This window comes from Pelodiscus sinensis, chromosome 8 (genome assembly GCF_052426305.1).
Source record: "Pelodiscus sinensis isolate ZL-2025 chromosome 8, ASM5242630v1, whole genome shotgun sequence".
Lineage (NCBI taxonomy): Eukaryota > Metazoa > Chordata > Testudines > Trionychidae > Pelodiscus > Pelodiscus sinensis.
In genome coordinates, this window is record NC_143059.1 from 64,492,302 (window position 1) to 64,517,655 (window position 25,354).

General features: G+C 41.5%; 1 protein-coding gene across 6 annotated transcripts in view; it reads right to left on the reverse strand.

Annotated features, from left to right (window-relative positions):
• Window positions 1–25,354, reverse strand: part of VTI1A (vesicle transport through interaction with t-SNAREs 1A) — a 368,659-nt gene that overhangs the window by 87,677 nt on the left and 255,628 nt on the right. The window contains exon 9 of one of the 6 annotated variants that reach the window (XM_089780212.1): window positions 17,918–18,283. The exons of the other annotated variants lie outside the window; for them this stretch is intronic. Within the exon in view, the coding sequence (XP_089636338.1) occupies window positions 18,280–18,283 (4 nt within the window). The 3' untranslated portion in view covers window positions 17,918–18,279. Of the gene's footprint in view, window positions 1–17,917; window positions 18,284–25,354 lie in introns of those variants that run through there. 6 annotated transcript variants of the gene reach the window in all.

The following is a 25,354-nucleotide window of genomic DNA, read 5'->3' on the forward strand; positions in this document are numbered from 1 at the left end:
AAATTTCAGTTGTGTTGACGCACCTCTCAGACTTCTCTCCAGTATCCTTAAGGGTACTCGTACCACTGGTTGAGAAACACTGGTCTAGATGACCCTGATAGTCCATTCTGAACTTAAAAACTCTGAGGAGAATGGTCTTGCAAGACACTGGACTCAGATGACCTATGTTCAATTCCCAGCTCTGTTACAGACTTCCAGTATTACCCAGGGCAAGTCATTTAATCTCTCTGTGCCTCCGCTGTGTAAAATATGGATAAATGCTACTACTTTCTCAGACTTGTCTACACAGATTATAAACTTTTCTGGGTAGAGACTGCCTCTTACCGTATGTTTGTACAATGCCTAGCTAGCAGAAAGAGTCCCCAATCTCAGCTGGAGACTCAAAGTGTTACCATACTATTAAATACAAAACCTGACCATATTTCTCGATGGACCAGCTGAGTGCCTGGAGTCAAGTTTCAAAGAAAAAAAGGGGGGGGGGGGGGAGAAAGAATCAATAACTTTTCATCCACAATAGAATTAGCACCAGCATATATATGGAACAAAACATACAGGGATTTTTACTAGGTGGGATCAGACAGTTGCTACAGAGGAGTTTCTTTATCTGTTAATCTAATTTCAGGGAGATTGTCTGGAATCTTCTGTGCTCAGTAAAGCCCTTAATTATTAAGAGAACCCGCACAAAACTGCTTAAGACCAAAACAATGAATAAGCATAATGATTTCATATTATTGCTTTTATAATTGGCAAATTTCAAATGACTAATAGAGATCCTTGTAACTCAAAATCAGTTAAACAGAAGTACTACATTGTTTTAATTTCATAGTTCTTTGCCACCAGTAGCCTTAGGCTAAAATGTTACGTTTGTCCATAAGTAACTGTAAAAATACGTGTAACTGTAAAAGCACTTGTAAATATTAGTCATCTGCTGCAAGGCGTACATGAATAGTAGTCTATGTCCTTTCTATCTGAAATGTGAGTTGGCACTTTCAAAAGCTGATGCTAAACACAGACCAGTAATATATTTCTGTAGCCTTCATCGTTCTATACATGTGTGAACTTGCCTTTCATTCTATAACCAATTAGGTACAAATGTGATCTTACTCTCAGATCTACAGCCAAATGTGGTAGAACAGAGAAAGAGGAGATGCAGCAACATGTGAGACGGGTATAATATGCCACACTCTAAATACTGGACCACTTCCCTCCCTCCCGCTACCTTCACTCGCTTGTTAACAGTGGAAATGATACGGCACTTAGCCAAAAATGTGAAGAGGAAACGGAGTCATGATAGCAACAGAACATCTCCAGAGCCCAAGGAAGCCATTCCTTCAGGAATCAACATGTGGCCTACCTGGGCTCTTTTCGTAGGCGGCCATGACCCAGCACATTTTATTTTACCTCTTCCCCAGCATCAAAATTACAAAGCTTGCTTGTGACTGTGACAGATTTTAGTTTTGATCAGGCTCTTCCAACTGCTAGATAATCTCAAACTAGAGTAATTGTCCCTCTGTTAAAAACTTACTCCTAATATTGTAGGGGTTGGACTAAAATATTTCAAAAGTGACCTAATTCGTCACTAAGGGTATGTCTACACTTGCACCCTCTTTTGAGAGAGAGATGCAAATGAAGACATTCAAATTTTCAGATGAAGCCAGGATATAAATATGCGCTTCATTTGCATATTCGTGTTATGGCGCTATTTTGAAATAACAGACGCTGTTAAGACACTCTTATTTTGAGAGAAAACCCTCCTCTCGAAATAACTGGTGAACCTCATCGTATGAGGAATAAGGGTTATTTCGAGAGAAGGGTTTTCTCTCGAAATAACTGCGTCTTAACAGCATCTGTTATTTCAAAATAGCGCCATAATGCGAATATGCAAATGAAGCGTGGGCTATTTAAATCCCGGCTTCATTTGCAATTTCAAATGTCTTCATTTGCATCCCTCTATCAAAAGAGGGTCCAAGTGCAGACATACTCTAACTCAAATTCTCGGAGCCACAGCTTCTCGCAAGTTGAAACACTACTTGAATTCATTAGCCAACATAGCAGAATTTACTGAAGCTTCACCTGAGAAATACAAATACAATATATGTGACCATTAGAGATGTTTGAGTGTAAACAAGTAACCATTTAAGCAATACGCAGATGCTTATCAGTTAACGGTGTTGGTTTCACACAGTGATGCCACCTCCTGGGGGGCCAGGTGGGCGATGGTTGCCCACTCTATTCCTAGGGAGGAGGCTTTGCTGGAGGCTCCACTTCTGGGGAGGAGGTTTTGCTGACAGCCTCACTCCCAGGGAGGCTTCGCTGTGCACTCTGCAACACAGGTAACTGTGTAACTGCTGAGATTTTCAGTAGTTACACAGTTACTCTGTTAGATGATTTTTAAGATCCCCATAAAGGTTTTGTTTGTGGCAAATGGAAGAAAGAGACGTTTCACTGCCTGAAAAACGATGGCATATTCCAATATGGCAAAATTAACCAGGAGTGAGTAATTGTTTTGGTCCAATAGATTAAGGATAAAAACACAGAAGAATTTGTCATAGGTGATAGCTAACAAGAAATTGAAAACGGACAAGCTTTCTGGAGCTCAATTGCTTATGTAAAAGAAAGAAATTCAGTACAGGCAGTGGTTTTCTAGCACACTGTTGATAAAGGGGGAGCCTGCTCCTGTGATAGTTTGAGGGGGTCCCCAAAGGCAGGATCGATGCCCCTTTTCTAAAGGAGCGAATGGTCCCTAAAATACAATTCCCTCCCTTTTCAGTAAATACGGCCACATTGGGGCCACTTTGCCTGGTCCCAAAGTCCTATTCGCTCGCTTTTGGGTAAATATGGTCCAAATGCCTAGCCAAAAGTATTGTCCCCTCTCTCAGAGGGAATATAGCCAGGTAGGCCTAGTCCAAAAAGCACTGCTCCCTCTTTTAGGATATATATGGCCCTACCGGCCTAGTCCAAAAAGCTCTGTGGTCTCCCTCTGAAAGGCTCCCTGGCCTATGCCTCTGGTGAGTCTCCCCTGGCTGTCGGGGAAGCGAGTGTTGAGGGGCAGAGAGGTAGGGAGGACCCGGGCCCTCCCCCTCCTCCGGGTCCCAACCCAGGGCCCTCACCGGGGTGTCCCGCTGAAATATGCTGAGCTCCTGGAGGGACAAACCTCTGCCCCGGGCTGCTTCCTACCGTCCTGGGTGTCAGGGCTGTTGCTGTGGCGGCTGCGGCTCCTGGGGAATGCTCAGGGGCTCTGGACTGAGCTCCTTCCCTGCTGGCGGTCCGCCCATACTGAGCTGCTCTCCTGGCTTTTATACAGCTCCAGCAGTTGGAGCATGCCCAGTCTGGGAAGAAGGGCAGGACTTCCTCTGCCCACAGAGTCTTAGCCCCCTTCCTCCCCCTTCAATGCAGGGCGCATCCGCCCCGTCATAACAAATAAATTATAAGCCGATCAACAACAACTAAAATGAACTCCAGAACAGCGATGGGCAACCTAGGCTAGCGAGTGGGTCACAAAGATGAAGGGGTGGGGATGTCAATTAAGTGGGCCACAAGATTCTTGTAACAAAGATGGTCTTCTGGGATAGGGTAGATCTGCTACCTGTGCTTGGATACCTAAATTTGTGGGGTGGGCTGCATGAACTGTAGCAGCACTCTGATTGGATTGAGAGACAGTGCACAGCTCTCATAATGTTGTGTGCAATCAGCACACATCTCATTTCACATGCCCTTGCTCATGGGCTACGTCTATACTGGCATGAATTTCCGAAAATGCTTTTAACAGAAAAGTTTTCTGTTAAAAGCATTTTCGGAAAAGTGCGTCTAGATTGGCAGGATGCTTTTCCACAAAAGCACTTTTTGCGGAAAAGCGTCCGTGGCCAATCTAGACGCGGTTTTCCGCAAAAAAGCCCTGATCGCCTTTTTCATGATCGGGGCTTTTTTGCAGAAAACAGTACTGTGCTGTCTACACTGGCCCTTTTGCACAAAAGTCTTTCGGAAAAAGACTTTTGCCCAAACGGGAGCAGCATAATTTTTCCGGAAAAGCACTGATGATTTTACATGAGATCGTCAGTGCTTTTCCAGAAATTCAAGCGGCCAGTGTAGACAGCTGGCAAGTTTTTCCGGAAAAGCAGATGATTTTCCGGAAAAACTTGCCAGTCTAAACACAGCCTAAGTGTGTGTCACTTTCATAATACCAGTAGGGAAAACGCTATATGGATAGAAACCAGTAGAAACTGGCAACCTTGTCCATAGGCAATGGTAAACAAAATGTCTCGTGGACCACATATAGAATTCCAATGGGCTGCTTAAAGCCCTTGCAGGTTGCCAAATCTGCTCCAGAAGGACTGTATCTTTTGTAATAAAACTCATCATGTACCTTCTATGCAGAGACTATGTTACTATTTCAGTATGGTTTGATAGAATTCATACATACTGTAAATTAGGCTACATTTTCAACACAGAAATCAAGTGAAAACAGTTTTCAGAATGACTTATGTGGTCAAGGACCAGAAAATTCAAGCAAGAACCCCTTCTCTGATATAATTCTCTCTCCCTCCCTACATGAATACATAAAATAGGTAATAAACGCCCCCCCAGAAAACCCTGGAATTGCTCCTGGAGACATGTGACATTTGGCACTGTAGTAACAACTTTTTCAGTCTGTTGAATCAACAAAAAGTTGCTCCCGAAAGCATAATATGCTGTCTAGCATGAATACGACAATGAGATATGCAGAAAATCCATGGCGTGAAAATGTGAAAGACATTTTTGTTGAAGGTAAATTACTACGCAAGCCTAAGGGCTGCTATTCTAAATTAAATAAATATTTTGTTTTTAAACTACAGAGTCCTAGTCAACCAACAATTCCTCATTGTGAAAGTACGTACAAACCCTTGTTGGGGAACAATTAACTACAATTAAATATCATGAATGAAATTAAAATACCCCCCACCCCTAAAACGCAATAGACAAAAGTGTTGACAAGATCCTTTTATTAATTTACAAATATAATCCTGATGATCCCTTCTGGCCTTAAAGTCTATGAGTCTCTGATGTTGGACTCGGAGTAAAAAGTCCCTTTAAAAAGCCACGTTTGAAGAAGAAAAATTGTTGACATTATAGAGAACATGGTTCCCCGCTAATTTCCTTGTTCAGATAAAAATTAAAGGGTATGCTAATACAAATATATTGAATTATGATATTGAATTATAAAGATGAACTGCTAATGGTAAAAATAAGGGTTTTATTACTTTAATGGTTTATAATTATAGGGTAGTGAATGAGTTCCTATGAGGTAAGCCTTAGGCTAAGACCTTCACTTAACTTTGTCTGGCATGAAGGTTGTTTTGCCAGGTTTTTTTTCCCCCTTTCATAAATATGCTTGAATAATGCTACTATTTTGAGGGGAAAGGTGATGTTTCATGGAATGTGATATATTGGAAGACTTTAAGAAAAAGGAAAAATTATTCATCACAAGAGAGACAAAAACTTGTAGCGTTAAAAGTCTATTCTACCTGGAAAAATTGGGGCAAGATGACATGAAGATATGACATGAAAACTGAATAAACAGAAAAACTGTATACTGAATCTTGCATCCTATTATGGGGCACATAAAACAAATACTTAATGCTGATTGGAGAAACATTAACGATCACATACAGGCAGTCCCCAGGTTACGTACAAGATAGGGACTGTAGGTTTGTTCTTAAGTTGAATCTGTATGTAAGTCGGAACTGGCGCTCAGATTCAGCCGCTGCTGAAACTGATCAGTTTCAACAGCAGCTGAATCTGGACTCCAGTTCTGACTTACATACAGATTCAACTTAAGAACCCCAGGCATCCCCAAGTCAGCTGCTGCTGAAACTGATCAGCGGCTGATTCCAGGAAGCCCGGGGCAGGGGCTTCCTGTAGTCAGCCACTGGTCAGTTTCAGCAGCGGCTGACTTGGGGACGCCTGGGGCAGAGCAGCTGGGGTGCTGCTGGGTTGGTCCAGTAGCGCCGCCGCTCCTCGGCGCTACTGGACCAACTCAGCAGCACCCAAGCTGCTCTGCCCCAGGCGTCCTGATTCAGCCGCTGCTGAAACTGACCAGCAGTGGCTGAATCAGGACGCCTGGTGCAGAGCAGCTTGGGTGCTGCCGGGTTGGTCCAGTAGTGCCCAGAGCGGCACTACGGGACCAACTGGCAGCGCCCCAGCTGCTGTACCACAGGCGTCCGGAGCAAAGCCGCGGAGCACGGGGGCAGCGGGACAGCCCAGACGCGCTGTGGCTGTCCTGCTGCCCTCGGGCTCTGCGGCTTTGCTCTGCTTTGCTCCCCATCTCCAGACTAGGGGGACTGGGCGCAAAGCCGCTGCCCGCATGCTCTGTGGCTTTGCTCTGCTTTGCTCCCAGTCTCCCTGGTCTGCAGACCAGGGGAACGGGGAGCAAAACGGCGGAACACGCGGGCAGCGGACAGCCCAGACGCGTCTGGGCTGTCCGCTGACCGCGTGCTCCGCCGCTTTGCTTCCTCTCCCTGGTCTGCTGGAGACCAGGGAGACGGCCCCGTTCGTAACTGCGCATCCGACGTAAGTCGGATCCGCGTAACTCGGGGATTGCCTGTAATGTGAAAACAAATAAGAATCCAAGTGAAGGATGTTTCAGATTGGAGAAAATATTGAATCCAGAAACTAAAGGAACAGGATTGAAGGACCAGATTGGGGATTAGAGGCAAAGACTACCAACAAATCAGGAGAACTTCCTGCTGCCCCAGAACATGATAACTTGGGCTCCGACCTATTCCATTTTATCTGTTAATAGCCTGGCATAAAGATATGGCCAGACTTTGTAAGTGACAATAATTCTGTATGAAAATTTATAAATAAAGGCAAAAATTGATTAAGCCTAAATTGTGTGGACTCGTGACTCGGTTTCTTACCTTACAGTCTCAACATTCTTAGTTTTTTTTGTTTTGTTTTTGAAATGTGAACCAGGTTACTAGATTATAATCAAGTCTTGCTGAAGGCTTATAAAAATATCATGGTGTGCACAGTTATACAGATTTGGTGCAAAATTCGTCCCCGGGTGAAGATGACTTGAGTGATGCATAGGCTTTGGGCTGTTTGCATCTAGACATGGTGAATTTCACGACTCAGCAAAGTGGGACTACACAAGTGGGGCAAAAGGCTTTGTGCAGGGCTCCTGATGTGATGAATAAGCTAGAACCATCTACAAACTCACATTCCCTTAAAAGACAAATTTAAAATGGACAAATATATTTTTATTCATATTTTGTGGGGGAAGAAGAATGCACATTTCAGACACACCAAATGTCAAATTTTAGTCTGAAGAAAATGCCTTGGCCATGTGAAAACTGCTGAAAACAGAGAATTACTTAGGTTACCTACACTTAGGGCATGGAAACACATATACAAAACATTTTCCTAGCTGGCATATTTCACAGAATGTGATCCTGTGTAATTTTGGACTTATTGGAAGCTTTTCAGGTTTTGAAGTGCCCCTAGAAAAGCTACCTATATATAACTAAACACAAGAAAAATGAAGGTTTAAAACAGAAGCCACCCAAGAAATCAAGTCCTTCCTTTTGCTATAGGTTGCAGAACGGTATTTTCAATGGTGCTAGAAGTAGACCTGTTCAAAGACTGAAGAACAAGTAATAAGTATTTAGATGGTATGCAGCAGCTTAAAAATATCATCATGTTATGAAAATGGATTCTCCTAGAACATTAAAACTGCCCATTAAGTGAAAAAATAATAATAGGTACTACTGAGCTGACACACTTCATCAGCTATACCAGAAAAAAGCAAATGAGATAACAGGAAAAATTCTTTGGAAGCAGAATGTAATTTGTACAGTAATATTATCATGATCAACTATAGTGCAAAAGCCACAAAAAAGATAAATATTATGATAAAGGTCTAAAACCTAAGAAAGGAAGGAAATTCTGGGTTATGGTTGAAACCTATATCCTCAGACTACCTGACTGAGCTTTGGTGTTAGAGAAAATGTTCTGTAATAATTTTGCAATCTCAACATGCAACACGATGGTTAAAGCCTTAACTTAAATTTTAACATTTTTATAGTTAAAAATATTAAGAATATTCACCTGCAAGGAGAAAAAGAAATGATAGGGTAATTTAAATAGAAGTCCCAGTTCTCCATTTTCTTACTCCGGTCTTTTGTTGAATTAACTTCCCTAATTTCCAGGGCACTCTTCTCTTCTTCAATCGTTAGATAAAATTGGTTGCTCCCAATCTTCAGTCTGATTTGATGGTTCCATGATGGCATGAAGGTGACACCAGTATTATGGTGATTGGTCAGACCATTTTGAAATCCACAGAGGGTGCCAAACTGGGATGGGTTTTGCCATCAGCATTCTTTGGTATATTCTTCTCTCTGCTGCTTCATCATGCTCTAACACTGAAGGTACATATCACCATACAAACCTTCAACACTGCACTTCTAAGTACAAAAGAAACCAAGTTCAAGATCTTCTGCGATGAGAACTTCTTTTCATCTATGATGTATTTCTCTTTAGCCACAGAGAAAAAAAGATGTCTAGCAACTTTCTGATTCCTTTGCAATAGCTTGTGATGAATCTGGACTATGATTATTTATGACAAGATGTATTGACTGCACCAGAAGTTTTAATAGCTAACACCAGGCTTGCAGTTACACATAAGTTCTTCTAGCTAATATCATCTGTATCAGATAAGCTCGTCATCTAGACAAAAGTTAATTCTCACATCAGGAAGGCAGTCACCATAATCAGCTTTCTGACCAAGCACATGTGCTATAAAAGGAAACTGACGCTGGACCCTAAGATATGGGTCTAGCAGATGTGCATTTTGAGCATGCTGCTGTATACAAGCAAGACCTGGACCATCTACAGCAGGTATGAGAGAAGGCTAAACTCCCACTGTGCGTGCTTTATTCTAAAGATTCAGAGGGAAACCAAAGCTCCTGACATCATATTACACATGAAAGCCAAATGGTCAACTCCAATCACTATTCATAAACACAGACATCTCCATTGGCTTCGTTATCCTACTGCAGCGATGATCAACACACACTGAACGATCTCCTGTTTGGCGATCTTGTGGATGCTCCAAGGCCTCCAGGCCAACCTAGGCTTAGATTTAAGTACATTTGCAAGAGGGACTTGACAACATTCCACATCGACACCCTCAGCTGGACATATTCAGAAAGCAAAAGGCTACACAAAGGTCTGTACTGAAAGAGGGAGTCAAGGGGATAAACAGAGGTGGTTGAGAGAGAGGAAAGCAAAGACACCAGAAAGGAAAGTGCAGAAGGCCACAAGCACTAATAGCATATTGGCTTAGTCTTATTGTGTGTAAAGCATATTGGCCCTGTGCTTTACACACGCTTTATCTGTGACAAGGACTGTGGTTTAAGAATTGGATTCTTCAGCTACTTATGACGCTGCAGCATGACACCTAATAACCGAACTGCTTTTATGCTCACACCATTTTCTATTGAGCTGGACTGTTATTCCTCTGTGCTCATGTAAATAATATTCATCATAGTGCAAAAATCAGGACCACTGATTTTAAAATCACCATAATTATATATTTATCCTATTACAAAACCTGCACTGCTTTGGAACAGTATATGTTGGAAATAGAGTGGGTCACACCCAGGCTGGGGGAAGGAGGCAATCAGGTCACAAAGCAAGAGGTTTTATACCGGCATAATCCCTGACTCTCCTAGACAGTTTTCCTAGGATCATCTGGGCTGGTTTCTTCAGCTCTTTAATAGAGCCATGCAAGGGGAGTTGTAGGAATGGGCTGGTTCCCCACACGCACCAGCTCCCACCGGCAAAGTGCCATCTCAGACACATGCATAAGCAATAAGTGGAAATGCAGATCTAGCCCCCTTCTATCTACAGCTGTAAAGGTCTCTGTGGTTTGGCAGCAACTATCAAATTGCAGGTCTGTTACAATATTTTTATAAGCTTTGGCACCATCTAGTACTGATATTTTCTTAATTTGTTCAGCTTTACTTTTGAATGCCGCTTGTTACACAGGCAATTAATAATACTTGAATTAGCACAACCCATTATTCCATGGAATTTCTCTTCTAAGCCAGTATTAATTACTACAACAAAACCAGAATCCTCTTGCAGGTATAGCATTAGAGATGATTGTTACATGTTTAAACTATTAATAAAACACTCTGAGATAGAAAGAAAACAAACAGGTATTAGCCAGAAACAATTTAAATACTAACCCTAATATTGCAGCGTGTACGTAATCAACAGAACTTGTTTACACAGACCTGGTACTCCATGTAGGCAAACAGACTCCCATATAAACTCTGGATTGTGCAAGTTAATGCATGGCAGATTCCAGTCCTCTCTGATATGCAAACAGATTTATATTCTCTTACTGGAAGCATGATACAGTTGGTAGAGAGCACAGGACTGAGAATAAAGAGATCTGGATTCTAATTCCTGGCTCAGGCCATAGAATCATAGAACCATAGAACTGGAAGAGACCTCAGAAGGTCATCAAGTCCAGCCCCCTGCTCTAGGCAGGACGGATCCCAACTAAATCAACCTGGCCAGGGCTTTGTCAAGCCGAGACTTAAACACTGCTGACTTCTGTTGGACTAGTCACTGAGGGTACATCTTCGCTCACCACGTCGGAGATCAACGTTCTGGCACTTGATGTAGGGGGCCTTTGTAAATCAAACGCTGACAGCATCTCCGGCCAGCGCTGGTACTCCTCACAGTCGCAAAGAGTAAGGGAAGCTGACGTGAGTATTTGTTCCCATCGGCCGCCCGCTATGAGGACGCCACCAAGCTCAGCTTACGGTAAGTCGACTCTAGTATTCCATGTAAGCTGGAGTTACATACCTTAAGTCGACCTTCCAGGTCTAATGTAGACCTGGCCTAAATCTCTTAAATAATCGTTTCCACATCAGTAAAATAGAGGTAATGATACTTATTTTCCTTTATAAAATGCTTTAAGATCCATGGATGAAAATATACAATATTTCAGGTATTATTAATTACCCTCATGGAGACATCCTTTGAACTTAAATAGATTATTTTGGATCATTCTATAGCAGTGGTCTCCAACCTTTTTACACCCAAGATCACTTTTTAAATGACAGACCAAGCCAAGATCTACCGCTCTGCCCCTTCCTTGAAGCCCTGTCCCTTCCTTAAAGCCCCACCGTCTCTATTCTCCTCCTCTCCATCACTTGCTATCCCCAATCCTTATACTGCTGATTTTTTTTTTTATTCTTCTGTAGGAATTTTTTTCCAACATTTGACCTGTCTACACTGGACCAAATATCAGAAAAAAAACCCTTCTTTTGGAAGCCACCTTATTCCTTGTGGAAAGAGGAATATAGGGGTGACCAAAAGAGCCTGTTTGCTTTTCCACTAAAAAAGCGGAAGAACAAACACAACCCTGGATGCAGAAGAGTTTTTCTGGGATATCTCCAGAATCCTGAAAAACTCCTGCAGTCTAGCTGGACCCTTGCTGTGTTGAGACAGGATGGATAGGCTCTGAGGTGGGAATGAGGGATTTGGGTGTGGGAAGGGGTGAGAGGTGCAAGCTCTGGGAGGAAATCTGGATGCAGGAGGAGGTGGAGAAGGAGACACTGGCTCGGGGAGGGGACTCCAGGCTGGGCAGTGTTGGGATACTAAGCAAGCCACAGGCTTGAGGATGTGAGGGTGCAGGAATTTGGGTTGGGATGTGTGAGGGGCTAAGGGCATGAGGTTCCAGTGTTTGATAGGCTCAGATCTAGGGTCTGGGGAAGGGGGAGTGCAGGAGTGGTTGTGGCCAGATGGGGGCTTGGCCCCAATTGGAGGTTTGTTGGCCAGGCTTCATTTTTAAATAGAATACTATGTTAAACACAAAAAGTTTCTGCATTGTCTTTATTTATGAGAATGGCAGGGAACCTGCCTTGAGTCAGGTGTCACTGACCCATAGAAAAGTCATTTGGGAGCAGGGGACACAGTACTGGGGAGGAGTGCTAGTGGGTTCTGGAGCAGGGAACAGGGTGCCAGTGGGGGTAGGGGAGAGGGGGCAGGGTGCCAGGACAGGTTTCTGCAGCAGGGGACAGGGTGCTGGGGGAGACAGGTTTCTGCAGAGGGGAGCAGGGGGACAGGATTCTGTAGTAGGAGACAGGGTGCCAGAAGGAACTGGTTTCTGCAGGGGGGGGGCAGGGTGCCGGGGGACAAGTTTCTGCAGGGGGGGCAGGTTTCTGCAGCGGGGTCGGGGCGGGCAAGGGAGAGGGAACAAGGTTGGGGGCAGGGAGTTCCCTACACCAGCCATGGAGGGAAGCCTCCGACCCGCGCTCCCTCCGGACTGACCGCAGGGCAGCCGGGCTGGAGCGAAGAAAAGCGGCTGCCTGGCCAGCTGGCCATGGTGCTCAGCCAGGGTGCCACCAAGCTCCACGTGGGCAGGCGCAGAGGGAAGCCGTACAATCAGCTGGAGTGCGGTTCAGCCTCCTCTGGGTTGAATGCCACAGCCAGCAGGCCAGGCAGCTTCTCCTCTGCGCCAGCCCACATGGAGCATGGTGCACCCTGGCTGAGCGCTATGGCCAGCTGGCCGGGCAGCTGCGCCTAACTCCAGCTGTGAAAGCCACAGTCAACTGGCTGGGGTGTTTCAGCTCTCCCCACCTCCCAGCTCCCACCATTCCTTGCAGCTACTCACCTGTGTTGTTGCTCAGTGAGTAGCTGCTCCTCAAATGAGGAAATCTAATGTAAATGTACTGCACAGGTGCACAGTTCAGAGAGGGCTCAAGAGCTACTCTTAGAGCCCCTGAGATCTACCAGTAGCTCACGAGCTACTGGTTGGTGACCACGGTTCTATAGAGTTTAACAGAAAATTATATACCTGTTATTAAATCCCTGAACATGCTTCAAAACTTACAGATTAAACATCAATCTCTATTCAATTCTAAAGGTTTTTAGAGCAATTTCTTTAGAACCCCATCGGCATAGGAATCCTTATTAAATTCCATAGGAGAAAATACAATTCAATAATTAAATTCCACAGGAGAAAGATAATTTTTTTCCTATTAACCATTATACATTTTTCTTTCATTTTGCATGTAAATACCTCCCCCCCAGCCATCTCTTTTTTAATGTTAACTTAGTTTATGTGAATAGTTACTTTATAAATCTAATTAGCATATGGCAAGATGGTAATGTCCAGGAGAATGTAAAACTAATGACAACCCTTCATATTTTACTTCAGTATCATTATCAGACTGACACTGCTGGACAAGAAGAAAAGAAAAACTTCCATGCTTTCTTCGTGCATTAGAATGTTATCAACTTTGGATTCCTAAACAAACTTTACTGGAGTGAAGAAGTCTACCACATGCTCATAAAATGTACCCATTGCTGAGGTTGCTAACGTTTGTTTGACAGTTTGCAGCTGACGGTAAAGGACGCTAAAAGGCAATTATGTGGTTGAAATGGACTTTCATAGTTTACAGCCAAATTTAAGATAAACAACTCAAGCATACTCTGGGTTTTGTATATTACAATGCATCAGCTATCAATCTGAGCAGCAACCTTATAAAAATCTGTTCAGGGCTGCATTGTGTGTCAGATTTAGATCACACATACTGCTCCATTAGCTCAATTTTTAACACAAATGGGGGAAATCAATTTCATTGCCTATTTACCAAAGCCATGGAACTCATTACAAGTACTGGCAAATCATTACCAAGGCACCACTAAAAGTTTAAGATGATCAAGTGGAAATGTAAAAGTATGATAGGGAAATGGAAAGAGTCAAAAAGGCTGCGTATTTCCCAAGGAGATTTTTATAACACTGCATCAAGGTTCACATGTCAGACTTCTTTTTATGATTTAAGAAAAAGCTGAGTTGTGAATCTGAATTATTTTAAACCTTGTGAAAGTTAAGGGCAGAACATTAGCCAGTTACAGTAAAAGCTTCCTCACACAATTCCATCGAGTCCCTTTGCCTGGAGCTACAAAATCATTCGTGATCTAGTCCACAACTTTTTCCAAGCAAAGGTTTCAAAAACAAGACTACAATGCTTAGTTGTGCAATGAAGCAACTAGGCTGAGAACGCACATCTCTCTTCATAACCTTTGGCACAGTAAGGGCTCTAGAGCTACTAATGCATTAACTCTCAGTCTCACCTAGCTCCATCTTTTTCCCCCTACTGTCCCCACTTTAAAGAGGCTTTTTTGTAATTTATTGTCTGCAAGGTGAAATACTTAATGCTAATGTATTCTGGAGTAGTGTGCAGGAGGGTCACTGGTTCAACAATAGATTTCTTACTTTATCCGACAAAACCACTTTGACAGTTTAGTAAAAAAAAATAAATCCACATTTATATGACCCTGGAACAAGATATTTGTTTTAATTAGCATGCTGTTGATTAATTTAGCCTTATAAAACCACCATAACTGACTGTTGCTAAATTAGTTTTGATTGCAATAAAGTAAAATAACGAAAAAATAATTAACACAGCATCTTTAAGGAGAACTTTAACTTAAAAAGTTGTAAGAACTTGTATCCACTGCTTTCTTTCATTAGAAAGCAAGTGTATACTTTTGTTACCACAGATTTGGAATATTAGAGCAACAGTATCCTTCAATCATGCATAAAGAAATTACCTCTAAATCTTTTTCTGGAAAGCATCAAAATAGCTTTACGCTAATACTATTTAGTACTAAATCTTTGATTTACTTTGGATCAAGACTACATTGGATCAAGATTCTCTGCATCACAATTCCTGAACTACGTTTGACATGGAAGAAATCAGTTAGCTGCTCTGTGCCTCAGTTTGCTCTTTTGTAGAATGGGAATAATAATATTATTTGTGTTAACATCAAACACAGATGTGACTTTTTTTTGTTAAGTGTTTTTTTTTTTTCTCAAATCCTGGATTATAGCCACTATACTGCAAAATTCCACGGTATGTTTCTTATTAGCATGCTAACAAAAGCTGCTGTGGTTTCTTAGAGTAATGAGGACTTTGTGATGGGTCAGAAACACATGGATAAAGTTAAATTAGACATTATACTTGTCTAAAGAAAGGAGTTTTATAGTGTATAGCTGTTTCCATAGATACAATTAGCTGCGCTGAATGTTGCTGCTAGATAAAAGTTCCATATACAGCAACATTCTAGTATCTTTCCACAAAGTACATTAAAAACTACCTTACTTTACAAGTAGTCCAAATTAAGTCAATAGGGCTATTGTAGAGTAAGGCGCTATAAGGTTCCAGAATCAGAATCTGGATTTGATTCAACCACTGAGGCAGGGTGCCTGAATAAAAATCTAATTGCTTCAACTCCTACCATCTAATTCATTACTTAGCTGCCTCTTAAAAGATGGCCACACTTCTTGCAACAGGCAAAAGATTTTAGAACAAAAACCTAGAAGAAATAGCAGTTGGGAGCAAAAGAGTTTTGAAAACACCATGTGCTCAACTTTACTAAAAATAAAAGAAAAAGTGATTAAGAATGCAAACTAAAATAAAAATGTCAGGGGAAAATCCACACGCTAAATGCACTGAGTCTTCAAAAGCCTCAGAAAGTCAGAATGTACTACAGAATTAAGGAGCCCCAGAGCTTTCCTTGGGGGTCTCTCAAATTTCACTATCATAGGAATTTGCAAATGCATAACATAACCAGACCCCTAACACTACTTCATAATACATCCTGATCCTGATTACATATGATGTACAAACCTTCACAGCAGAAATCATGGTATTTGAAGCAAATACTCCAGGGCAGTCTTAAGCATTTTAGCTATCAGAATTACAAAACTTTAAGTGGTTCAACAGTTTCCTCTCTGGAGCATAAACACTGCAAACTCCCAACAGCTTCTGATACTGCACGAGAAAGAATGAATGCAAATTTCTGGCCAACTTTCTCCTGTTCCTCTCTGACAGGGTAGCAGGACATGCACTAAACTCCTGATCTGAGAAGAGAAATCCCATGAGGTGCGCAAACCAATGCCACATGCAACAACCAACCTGACAAACATACTCTCATTGTTAAAAATTTCATTTCTAGAAACATGACATTGATTTAATAAACCCTGGGCAAAGCAGGCGCTTGTACAAGATATAGTCAGATTCTTAGGGGTTTCTGCACATACAACACAGTGTACTTGTAGGTTCTGCAAGATGATTCTCAATCACTAGATGAAGTCACGATGAAGAAATTCAAATACCACTACAGAAAATGTATGATTCCAAACTGAACAAAAGAGGAATCCCTTTGTAATATTTTTCTGTTATAAATTCTGGGTTCCTGTTATTTCAAATGCAACTCATCTGATGAAGTAGGTTTTGCCCATGAAAGCTCATGATACAAGTTGTACCTCCCTTAACCAGGACTCTCTTGTCTGGCAACATCCATTGTCCATCAGGACCACGGATTTTCCTGGACCAGAGAGCCCATGGATAGGGAGGCTGGGCTATGGGGCAGAAGCAGCAGGAGGGGCCAGCGACTCAGCTGGGAGCCCGGTGTTGGGGAGGGTTACAGAGAGGCAGGCGGTGCAACAGGAAGTCCTGACCCCTCTGGCAGCAGAGTGCGGGGGGGCTGGCAGCAGCAGGCCTGGAGCTCTGGCCACAGAATGTGGGGACCGGCAGCGGCAACCCCAGAGCTCTGGCCACAGAATGTGGGGACCGGCAGCGGCAGCCCCGGAGTGCTGGCCCTGGCTAAGGAACAAGGGGGCCGACAGCAACAGCCCTGCAGCTCTGGCCCTGGCTTGGAACATGGGGGCCGGCAGCAGCAGCAGCCGCCACGAGCTCCAGCCTGGGGAGCCACAGCCAGGCAGGCAGCAGCAGGGCAGGGCTGGAACTCTAACCAGGGGCAGCACGGGCCATGTTGGGAGGGACCTCTAACTGGTTCAGCAAATCCCTTCATTTGGGACCGAGGGGGCCAGATGAAGGAGATCCAACCTGTACTATAGATATTTTTGTTAGTCTCTAAGGTGCCACAGGACTACTCGTTGTTTCATAATCAAGAAAGCTTTTAAAAATAAGTAACTGCTCAGAGTAAGCTGACTCTACTGGAAAAAAAGATCCTGGAATGACGAACAAGTTTTCTTTCAAGTATGTTTTTTAAACGGCATCTCTAAAGAGCTTAGTCCCATGAATCTTTTCTTATGATCTCCTTTAACAATGAAGCCACTGTTTCCACTGACCTTCACTCATGGCTAGATTGTGGACTAAACACAAGCACTGAGTAAAGGCATAGTGAACAATCCAGGGCCTGTCTCAATCAGAAATCAGGCTGGTTTCATGTAATCATGTAATCATTACATGAATAACGTTGCTGAAAATGACAAAGAATACTAGAACTGGAAGGGACCTTGAGAGGTTATCAAGTCCAGTCCCCTGCCCTCATAGCAGGATCAAGCACTGTCAAGATCATGTGTAGAAATACTTCCATCTCTTACGTAAGTAGACACCTCCCGTTCTCTCTGGACTCTGCTTACTCTTACCATTTTGGTGGAGTACTGGAGTTGATGGGAGAGAGCTCAGTGGTCAATTTATTGCACTATACCAGCAGGATTAATCAACCCCCGCTAGATCGATCGTTGCCTATTGATCCAGTGGGTAGAGAAGACATGCCCTCAGTCCCTGCTTCCTTCATAATTTTCTGGGGAAGTAAACTGTGCCAGTCAGATACTGGCCCAAGTTAAGGCTATTACCACTCTTTGCCCATGCCTGCCTTTTTGTATGGATACCTCCTAAGTGAACGCTTGAGAAACAGTTTTAATTTAAGCCTGTCATTTTATTTACTATCTAATAATAAAAAAAACTCTTTTCACATTGCACCTTTCATCCAAGGACTGCAGAATGCTGGGTCAATATTATCCTAAGTTTATAAGGAGGGAAAAACCAAGGCACATGTGCATGCATACAAGAATTGAATTAAATCAAACAGGATGGCAATGGACAGTTATGCAACTCTTGAAGATTCATTAGGCCAGCTTAAGTTGATGTTTAAAACTGGTTGAAGCATTCATATTTTAGTTTTGAGACTGCACAGTCAAGGCCCAGGCATGCTTCTATGGAAGCCAATGGCAAAACTGCCATTGACTTGAGAAGGAAAAGTGTTGGAAACTATCTGTTGTATCGCTGATCTAGAGAAACATACTGTACACCTGCACCAAAATATTGTCGAAGACATAGGAGCCAGGGAAAAGGGAAAGAGCCCTAGTGGATGGGGGGTGATGAGCTGCCATTTTCCTTAATTTTCCTCAGAAAAAAATATATTGCGACAAACGTCCGTAGCAGGTGGTTTATCCTCTGAAAATTATCTGTGCAAAGAAAAAAGGCAATAATCTTTTAGTACAAACTCCTACATTTGCACCCATCATTTCGTGCCCTTTAAAAATCCACCAGACCTCAATGGACTATTCTGAAACATCTAATTGGCCAACAACTTTTTAATATGTCTTTCTCCATCTCCAAATTGGTTCTGAGCACAAGATATTACCAACCCTGGATGAAACATGCAAAATGAGCCATAGTTAAGATGTGCTTGAAGGATCTGCAAATCATGATCAAGTAACTTTCTTAGACTAGTGTTTTAAAAAGCTTCATTTATCAACCCCCAATTCAGGCAACATATTTGTTGGCCACATCAATAAAATCTGAAGGAATGAGTATCTTCTCTGGGGAGATTTAGTAATGAAGATCAAAATCAGATTTAAAACAAGAGAACAAATTCCCAATTTAATTATAAAGGCAATATTATAAAATACTTTAATATATATGTATTTCATAAATTATATTTCTGAATTTGATTATTAGCAGCAAAAGTAGTGGTTAGAATAGCTAAAATGCCAAATAAATTTTTAAACCAACCTAATTTTGTATACAATCCTTATTTCATTTTCTACACCTGGTTTAAATGTTAGGTAAAAGGTCAAATCACAACCTTAAATATTTAAAGTGGTCAATGACAGTCAAGTAGTCAAGGAATTATCTCAAGTTTATTGTTAAATATGGATAGCCTTTGAGGTAACCTCAAGTACATGGCATGGCTTTCTAATGAGTTATTAAGTTATTAAGCTATGAAATACTTCTGAATTTTAAACAACACTGACTAGATCTGGGTAAAACAAATTAAAAAGACCATAATTATGCAACATCATGAGATGTACCAGACAGCCACACTATGCATACATAAAAATACATTAATAAATTGAACATATTAATAAAAAGCTAAGACTGGCCTTTCAAGACCTTAACACTAATTGGAAAAGACTTACACAGCACATCTTGAATAACGTCCATTAACAATTTGGTAAGTAACTCTTGAACTAACTAAAAGCAAAATAACTTATTCTTAAGCCACACATTACACTTCATCCACTGTATAATGTTTTGACAAAGACCAGTAAAACATCATTAGTCAGTTTTAGTAATGTAGCAATTCTCTAATTGCTTTAACTTGAATCTTATTTCTGATTAACTTAACTGATTAACTATGAGCTAGTTTCTAAATTCCAAGTATGACAATTCATGGAAAGGCTAATGCTTATTATTATCCCTAAGATCATTTGCTTTGAATGTTGAAGAACTCTTTCAAACAGGGCGATATTTAAAGCTACTTTACTTTTAACAAAGAGGCAAACTTCAGAACTGAGACACAGCTGATCATCATTGTATCCAGCAGGGCTAGGCAACCCACACAACCCCTTCAGCAGCTCAGTGCTCTGTTATCAGATCATCCCACAGAACAAAGATACAAGAAAGATCTTTAGAACAGAAACATCGACCGTGGCTCTCTTCTGGACCCTTTTGCAAGCTGAGGAATGCTCCTAGGTTTTTCAAGAGGCAATCACCACCCAATGCTTTTTTAGACGCATACACGCACAGGGGCCAGTTGCCAGGAAGCTAGCATAGCCTAAGTAAAAGGGCTGCGTTCACATGAAAATCCTGCAGAGCTGGGAGATGGAAGCCTAACTTCCCCACAAGAAGTAATTCCCAGGGATGACACACTGTTCAGTTTCCTGCTACTGTGTACATATACTGCGTACAGAGGGGACAGACTCCAATCCAGCAGAACAATTTTAACCATGTGAGGAATTCCATTGACCTCCATAGTCTACTTAGGTGCTTACAATTCAGCATGTGCTTAAGTGCTCTTGGAAATAACACCCATGCCTAATGATTCTCTTCCTTTATCAAACTGAGGCTAGATGAATCTTTGCAGTGTACAAAGACTTCGTCCGTGACATCTATATTTCCAACCTCTGTGGACATTTTCTCTATAGCATGCAGGGAGACGGGGGAATCCCCCCCTCCCCAAGGACTTATCTTTCTTTTTTACTCACTTCCCTTCCCCTCATAGCAGATACACATGAACCTTAGGCCTCTTATGTACCCACATGAGTTGTGCTAAAGACTGTCACATGTAACGGATTACTCTCAACAATACACTGTAGTCAGAAGAGAACTACAATGCCAGTTTAAGTCACACTGAAACTCTATGACAATTAAAACCATGCAGGTGTTTATCACACATTTTAAAATGTGTTAGCGGAACGGGAGCCATGCAAAATATGAATCCAAAACATGATTTTAAAAATGAGAAAGTAGTTCAGTCTATTGGTCTGTAGTTACAGTTTCAGGTGTTGTTCCTCACAGCTGTAGCCAAATGAACCTGACCTACTTATAGAAAAGATTGTAGATATTTAGAGTGTAACTATACCTTGTAGGCTTCTGAATTGTAAAAGCAGCGCTTCATGCTAAAGGCACACTTGAGGCATACTCTTTATTTTCAAGGGTGTAAATACCCCTTGCTAGAGCAATAAAGAATTCAGGTTGAAACAAAAACCTCATAACAATATTAGGGAATGTATATAACAGACCACCTTCCATCATCTGAGCGATGGCTGCGTATAGTTTTCTGTCACAGCCTCAGAAGACTGGGTTGTCACATTTGTTGGAGTGCTTGGGCAGCACATGCCAGGGTAAGGATTGTGAGTAAGGAAAAATAACACAAGAGGAAAGATATCTTGTGGTTAAGATGTAGGAATTAAGAGTCAGGAGACCTGGGCTCCTGTCTTGGTTTTACCATGGATTTCCTCTGAGACCGTGGATAAGTGTTTGTTCCTTATTTTTTCCCTAAAGATATCCTTGTCAGAAATAACAAATCCTCATAGGCAAGGTGCTGAAAAATGCTAAGTATTATTATGGGTAAAGCATAGATTGGGAACAGGTCTTGGGGCATTTTCAAAACCTTGGAACATGCTCATGTTAATAAGTAACAACAGTGTTATGGCAATGGTGAAAATCCCATTCAATACAATGGGAGCCCAACTGGGTTAATAACTCACATTTATCTATTCCCTTACATCCCAAAGGAACGAAAGTACTTTACACAACTGCATAAATGAATCACTTTATCCTGTACAGATATGCAGCCGTCTTGGGGTGGAAAGTGGCAGCTGTTCAGCACATGTACTCATAGAAGCATTGCTTGCTATCAATATTTGGTTTGCCATTGTTACACAGTTATGTCAGAGGTGAAAGGGTCTGTAGCATTTGTCAAAAATGATCACAGAAAGGCTGTCCTGCTGCAGATACGCACAGTAAAGGCAGATTAATGAGTTAAAAAAAGCGACTAAGGCTATTTTTTAATATATAGCTCCTTTCCCTACTTGTGTGCCATTCATCTTACAGTTCAGGAGCTGTCTCTCTCTTTCACATGTGATTTGAAATGCAATATGCCATGAGCTTCCATATCTGTCTTATGTAAAAGTTTCAAATACAGTTTGGCTCTTGCAGATCTTAGCCTTGGGAATAGGACTCTTACAGTCCTAAAGGCCAAATACCAATATCCCCATAGGATTATTGTGCACATCTGCATCTCTGGAAAAACTGATATTATAAAGAGAAAAACTTTAAAGGAAAAGCTCCCTTCAGAAAACCTTGTTTTGCACCAGTTATACCATTTTCTTCTTCAACTGCTTGTCTCATATGTATTTGAGAGAATTTGTCTGTGGCTTTGTCTACACACAGGGTTTTTGTACAAGAAGCTTTTTGCAGAAGAGATCTTCTGCAAAAACTTCTTGTGCAAAAGTGCGTCCACACCTCAAAAGCGCATCGCAAAACTGAAGTTAGCATTTCTTACACACTGGGAAAATGGGGTGTGACGAACACGGTTGAATGCACTTTAGACCCAAATGGGGAGTGGACCAATTGGGCGGGAGGCACAAATGTGCGGAGTTCCCTCTCTTCCCCTATTAGTGCAATGAGAATGGTTCTGGAAGATGCATCTAATGTTGCCAGCTTATGCAATTTTATCCCAAACCATGCAATAGCTGGTATTTTTCTTAAAAGCGCCAGGTCCAGGAGTCATATCATAGCTTAAGGAGCTCAATTTTAAAACAAATAGAAATAATTTTCCAAACCTAATGGTGTGGAGAAAAGCTTGACAATGTGAAGGCAGAAAGCAACAAAAGAGAAGCAAACTAAAAACCAACAACTCAGTAGTATTATTTTTCTTAAATCTGATTTTTTGGGGACTAGCTTCATGAATTTAGAATACTGCAGTGGTGATCTCGTGCACCTCATTGGAGGAACAACAAACTGCCACACCTGATAATGTTTCTTCCAGAGCCACCTGAAATAAAATTCTTGTTCTTGTACTCAGCAGGCAGAATGCTTCCAGCTACCACTCTTAGGCTATGTCTATGCTTTATGCCACTTGAGGCAGTATTTAAGGGGATGTGTAGCTACGCTACCATGAAAGACTTGGCAGTGAGGAAAATTTGGAGCCCCCGCCCCTCCCCCAGTGGACAGAGCCTTTGTTCTCTTCCAAAGTTTTTGCCTGAAGTAGTGGGGGCTCTGGCTATTCCCTACCTCAGGGAAAGGCTCTGGTAGCATGGAACTGCTGGGCGTGTTTCCTTGCAGCAAGGAAAGACTCCAGCAACAGGTAGGCAACTACAGGATGCTACACTGCTAAAAAACAGCAGTGTGGGTGGGACAGGCAGTACTGGGGCAGTAGAGAGCTCTGTAGAGAACATGTATGTTCATACCCCAGGGTTAAGGCATGTGTTTACTCAACTAAGTAGCACTTAACCATCATTCCTGCTACTTATACCTGTGCAAGGGAGTCGCAGAGTAAACAGGCACTCTTCATGCCACTGAACAAGGTGCACAGTGTACGCATCTCTTCCACACAACTGAGGCTGCAAAAGTTAGAACACAGAGTCTTTGACACAGAATTGTTCTGAGATGGTTTGAGTCCCTCAGTTGAACGTCATCGTATTACAGTGGTAGCAGCCACTATAGTAACGGATATGTAACTGCTTCCTTTGTAACTTCCTACGAGTAGTTAGCTGCTCAGTTTCCTGCTATTTCCATCTTTCAGGCTAAAATTTTCCATTCTTGTGTTTTGCCAGAGGTTTTTTTTTTTTTTTTTTGATACGTTTAAGCAGGAGATCAACCATTTTGAGTATGCAGAGTTAAAAAAAAAAAAAAAAAGCAGAGTTTCCCCCCATTATAAAAATTGTGTGACTTTTGTTGTTGAGCTTTGAAGCTGAAATGGCTAGAGGATAAAAGCCAAAATAGGGCATGGAAATAGCCATCACTAAGAAGAAAAGCCTTTGCTTGTCTTGTAGAAAAAGTATTTGGGTTTCATCAAGTTATATAAGCTTTTGAAAACTTTGTACTGAGCATGTGCACTCAACTTTTTATTTTGCTAAACTTAAAAAGATGCCTCTAAGCCACGGTATTAGACAACTAGACGTGTGATTGAAGCCATATTTGAGTCTAACTCTCCAAAGCCACAAGGAAAATAAAAACACTGAGGCCTAAATGCTCAAAAGTAGCCCATTGATTTTGACTATGTTTTTTGAAACACTAGCATGAGACAATTTAAGGTTCCCAAAACTCACACACTCAAAATCAATATTCAAACTACAGTCTAAAACTTTCATCCCACACGCCATAATTTCACCTTCATCATAACTTCATACTTGTATCTGAAACAGCTTTTGACTGAAAACTGCTATTTAATGGTATACGAGAATGGCCATACTTGGTCAGACCAAAGGTCCATCTAAGCCCAGTACCTTGTTTTCTGACCGTGGCTAGTGACAGATGTTTCGGGAGGCATGAACAGAGCAGGGCAATTTTGAATAATCGGTCCCATCCCAGCTTCTGGGATTTGAAGATTTAGGGATACCCAGAGCATGGGGTTGACTTCCTGACCATTATGATTAATAGCCTGAGGGAGAGGGGGAGGGGAGACCAGTCTGCCAAATATACTTAAACCCTCTACTCAGTGTTCTATATCCTGCCAGAATAATAAGAGCATCTGTTTTATCTGGAAGATTATATTCTAGTTTTTAGTTTAAAAACCAGTTTCAAGATCGGTACTATCAGTACCATTTTAGTTTAAAAACCATTTTCAAGATAATAATGGGTTTTGTAGAAACAAGCTAATTAGCAGAATAAATTATTCTTCTGTTATAGTCAGGTTTAATACCTGTGCATTTTACTGTCACCTGAATTTTAATATGGGGTTTTCAAAAGTATTCAGCACTAGTTTAATTTTACTCCTATAGAAGGAAAAGTTATAATTTTCTTATGAAAACAACAACGTGCTAACTTTCAGTTGCATTAAATTATAATTAAGCAAAGGTAAGCTAAGTAAATGGATAACAGTAAATATAACCTTGGAAAACAGCATCCAGTTTGTTGGCACACACTTTACAAACTCAGTGGACATAAAAAAAAAAAATAACTGGAGGATATCACAGTCCAGATAATGGATAGTAGACTATGCAACATATCCAGTAATCACCTCAGTAATGGTATCTTGACAGCACTATTGTTCTTGCCATCTTAATAGCCTCTCTCTCAAGAGAGAGTGGGGTATGCACAAGAGCGAAACTGGGACCTGGAATGTATTTCTGTCCTTTCTGATTCCCACTTACTGAACACAGGTAAGGCAGTGAGTTTCAGCACAAAATAATCAGACTCTCTCTCATCCAGTATGAATATACAAGATGAAAGTTTACATTAACGGTTCATGTCACATATATAACTAACTATGCAATCCCATGAGTTAATGCCACCTAGCTCAGGATCCAAATTTATAATAATGAAAAAACTGTTATGAAGATCTATAGCATCTGGATATTCAGCCTCTTAATTTATTAGAGAAAACATATTTCACTATAAACATATCTCTGTAATTAAGCAGAAAGTAAATCCAAGGAAATATTCATTTTTCTCCATCTTTTGAAAAAGCTATAAAGCAGATTGGCTTTTGGGCTTGAGCTGTAGCTAGGAAAATCACTAAACACAAGGAATAGCAAATAAATGCCTTTCGTTTCATTCAAGGGTATGTGTTACAATATAGATTT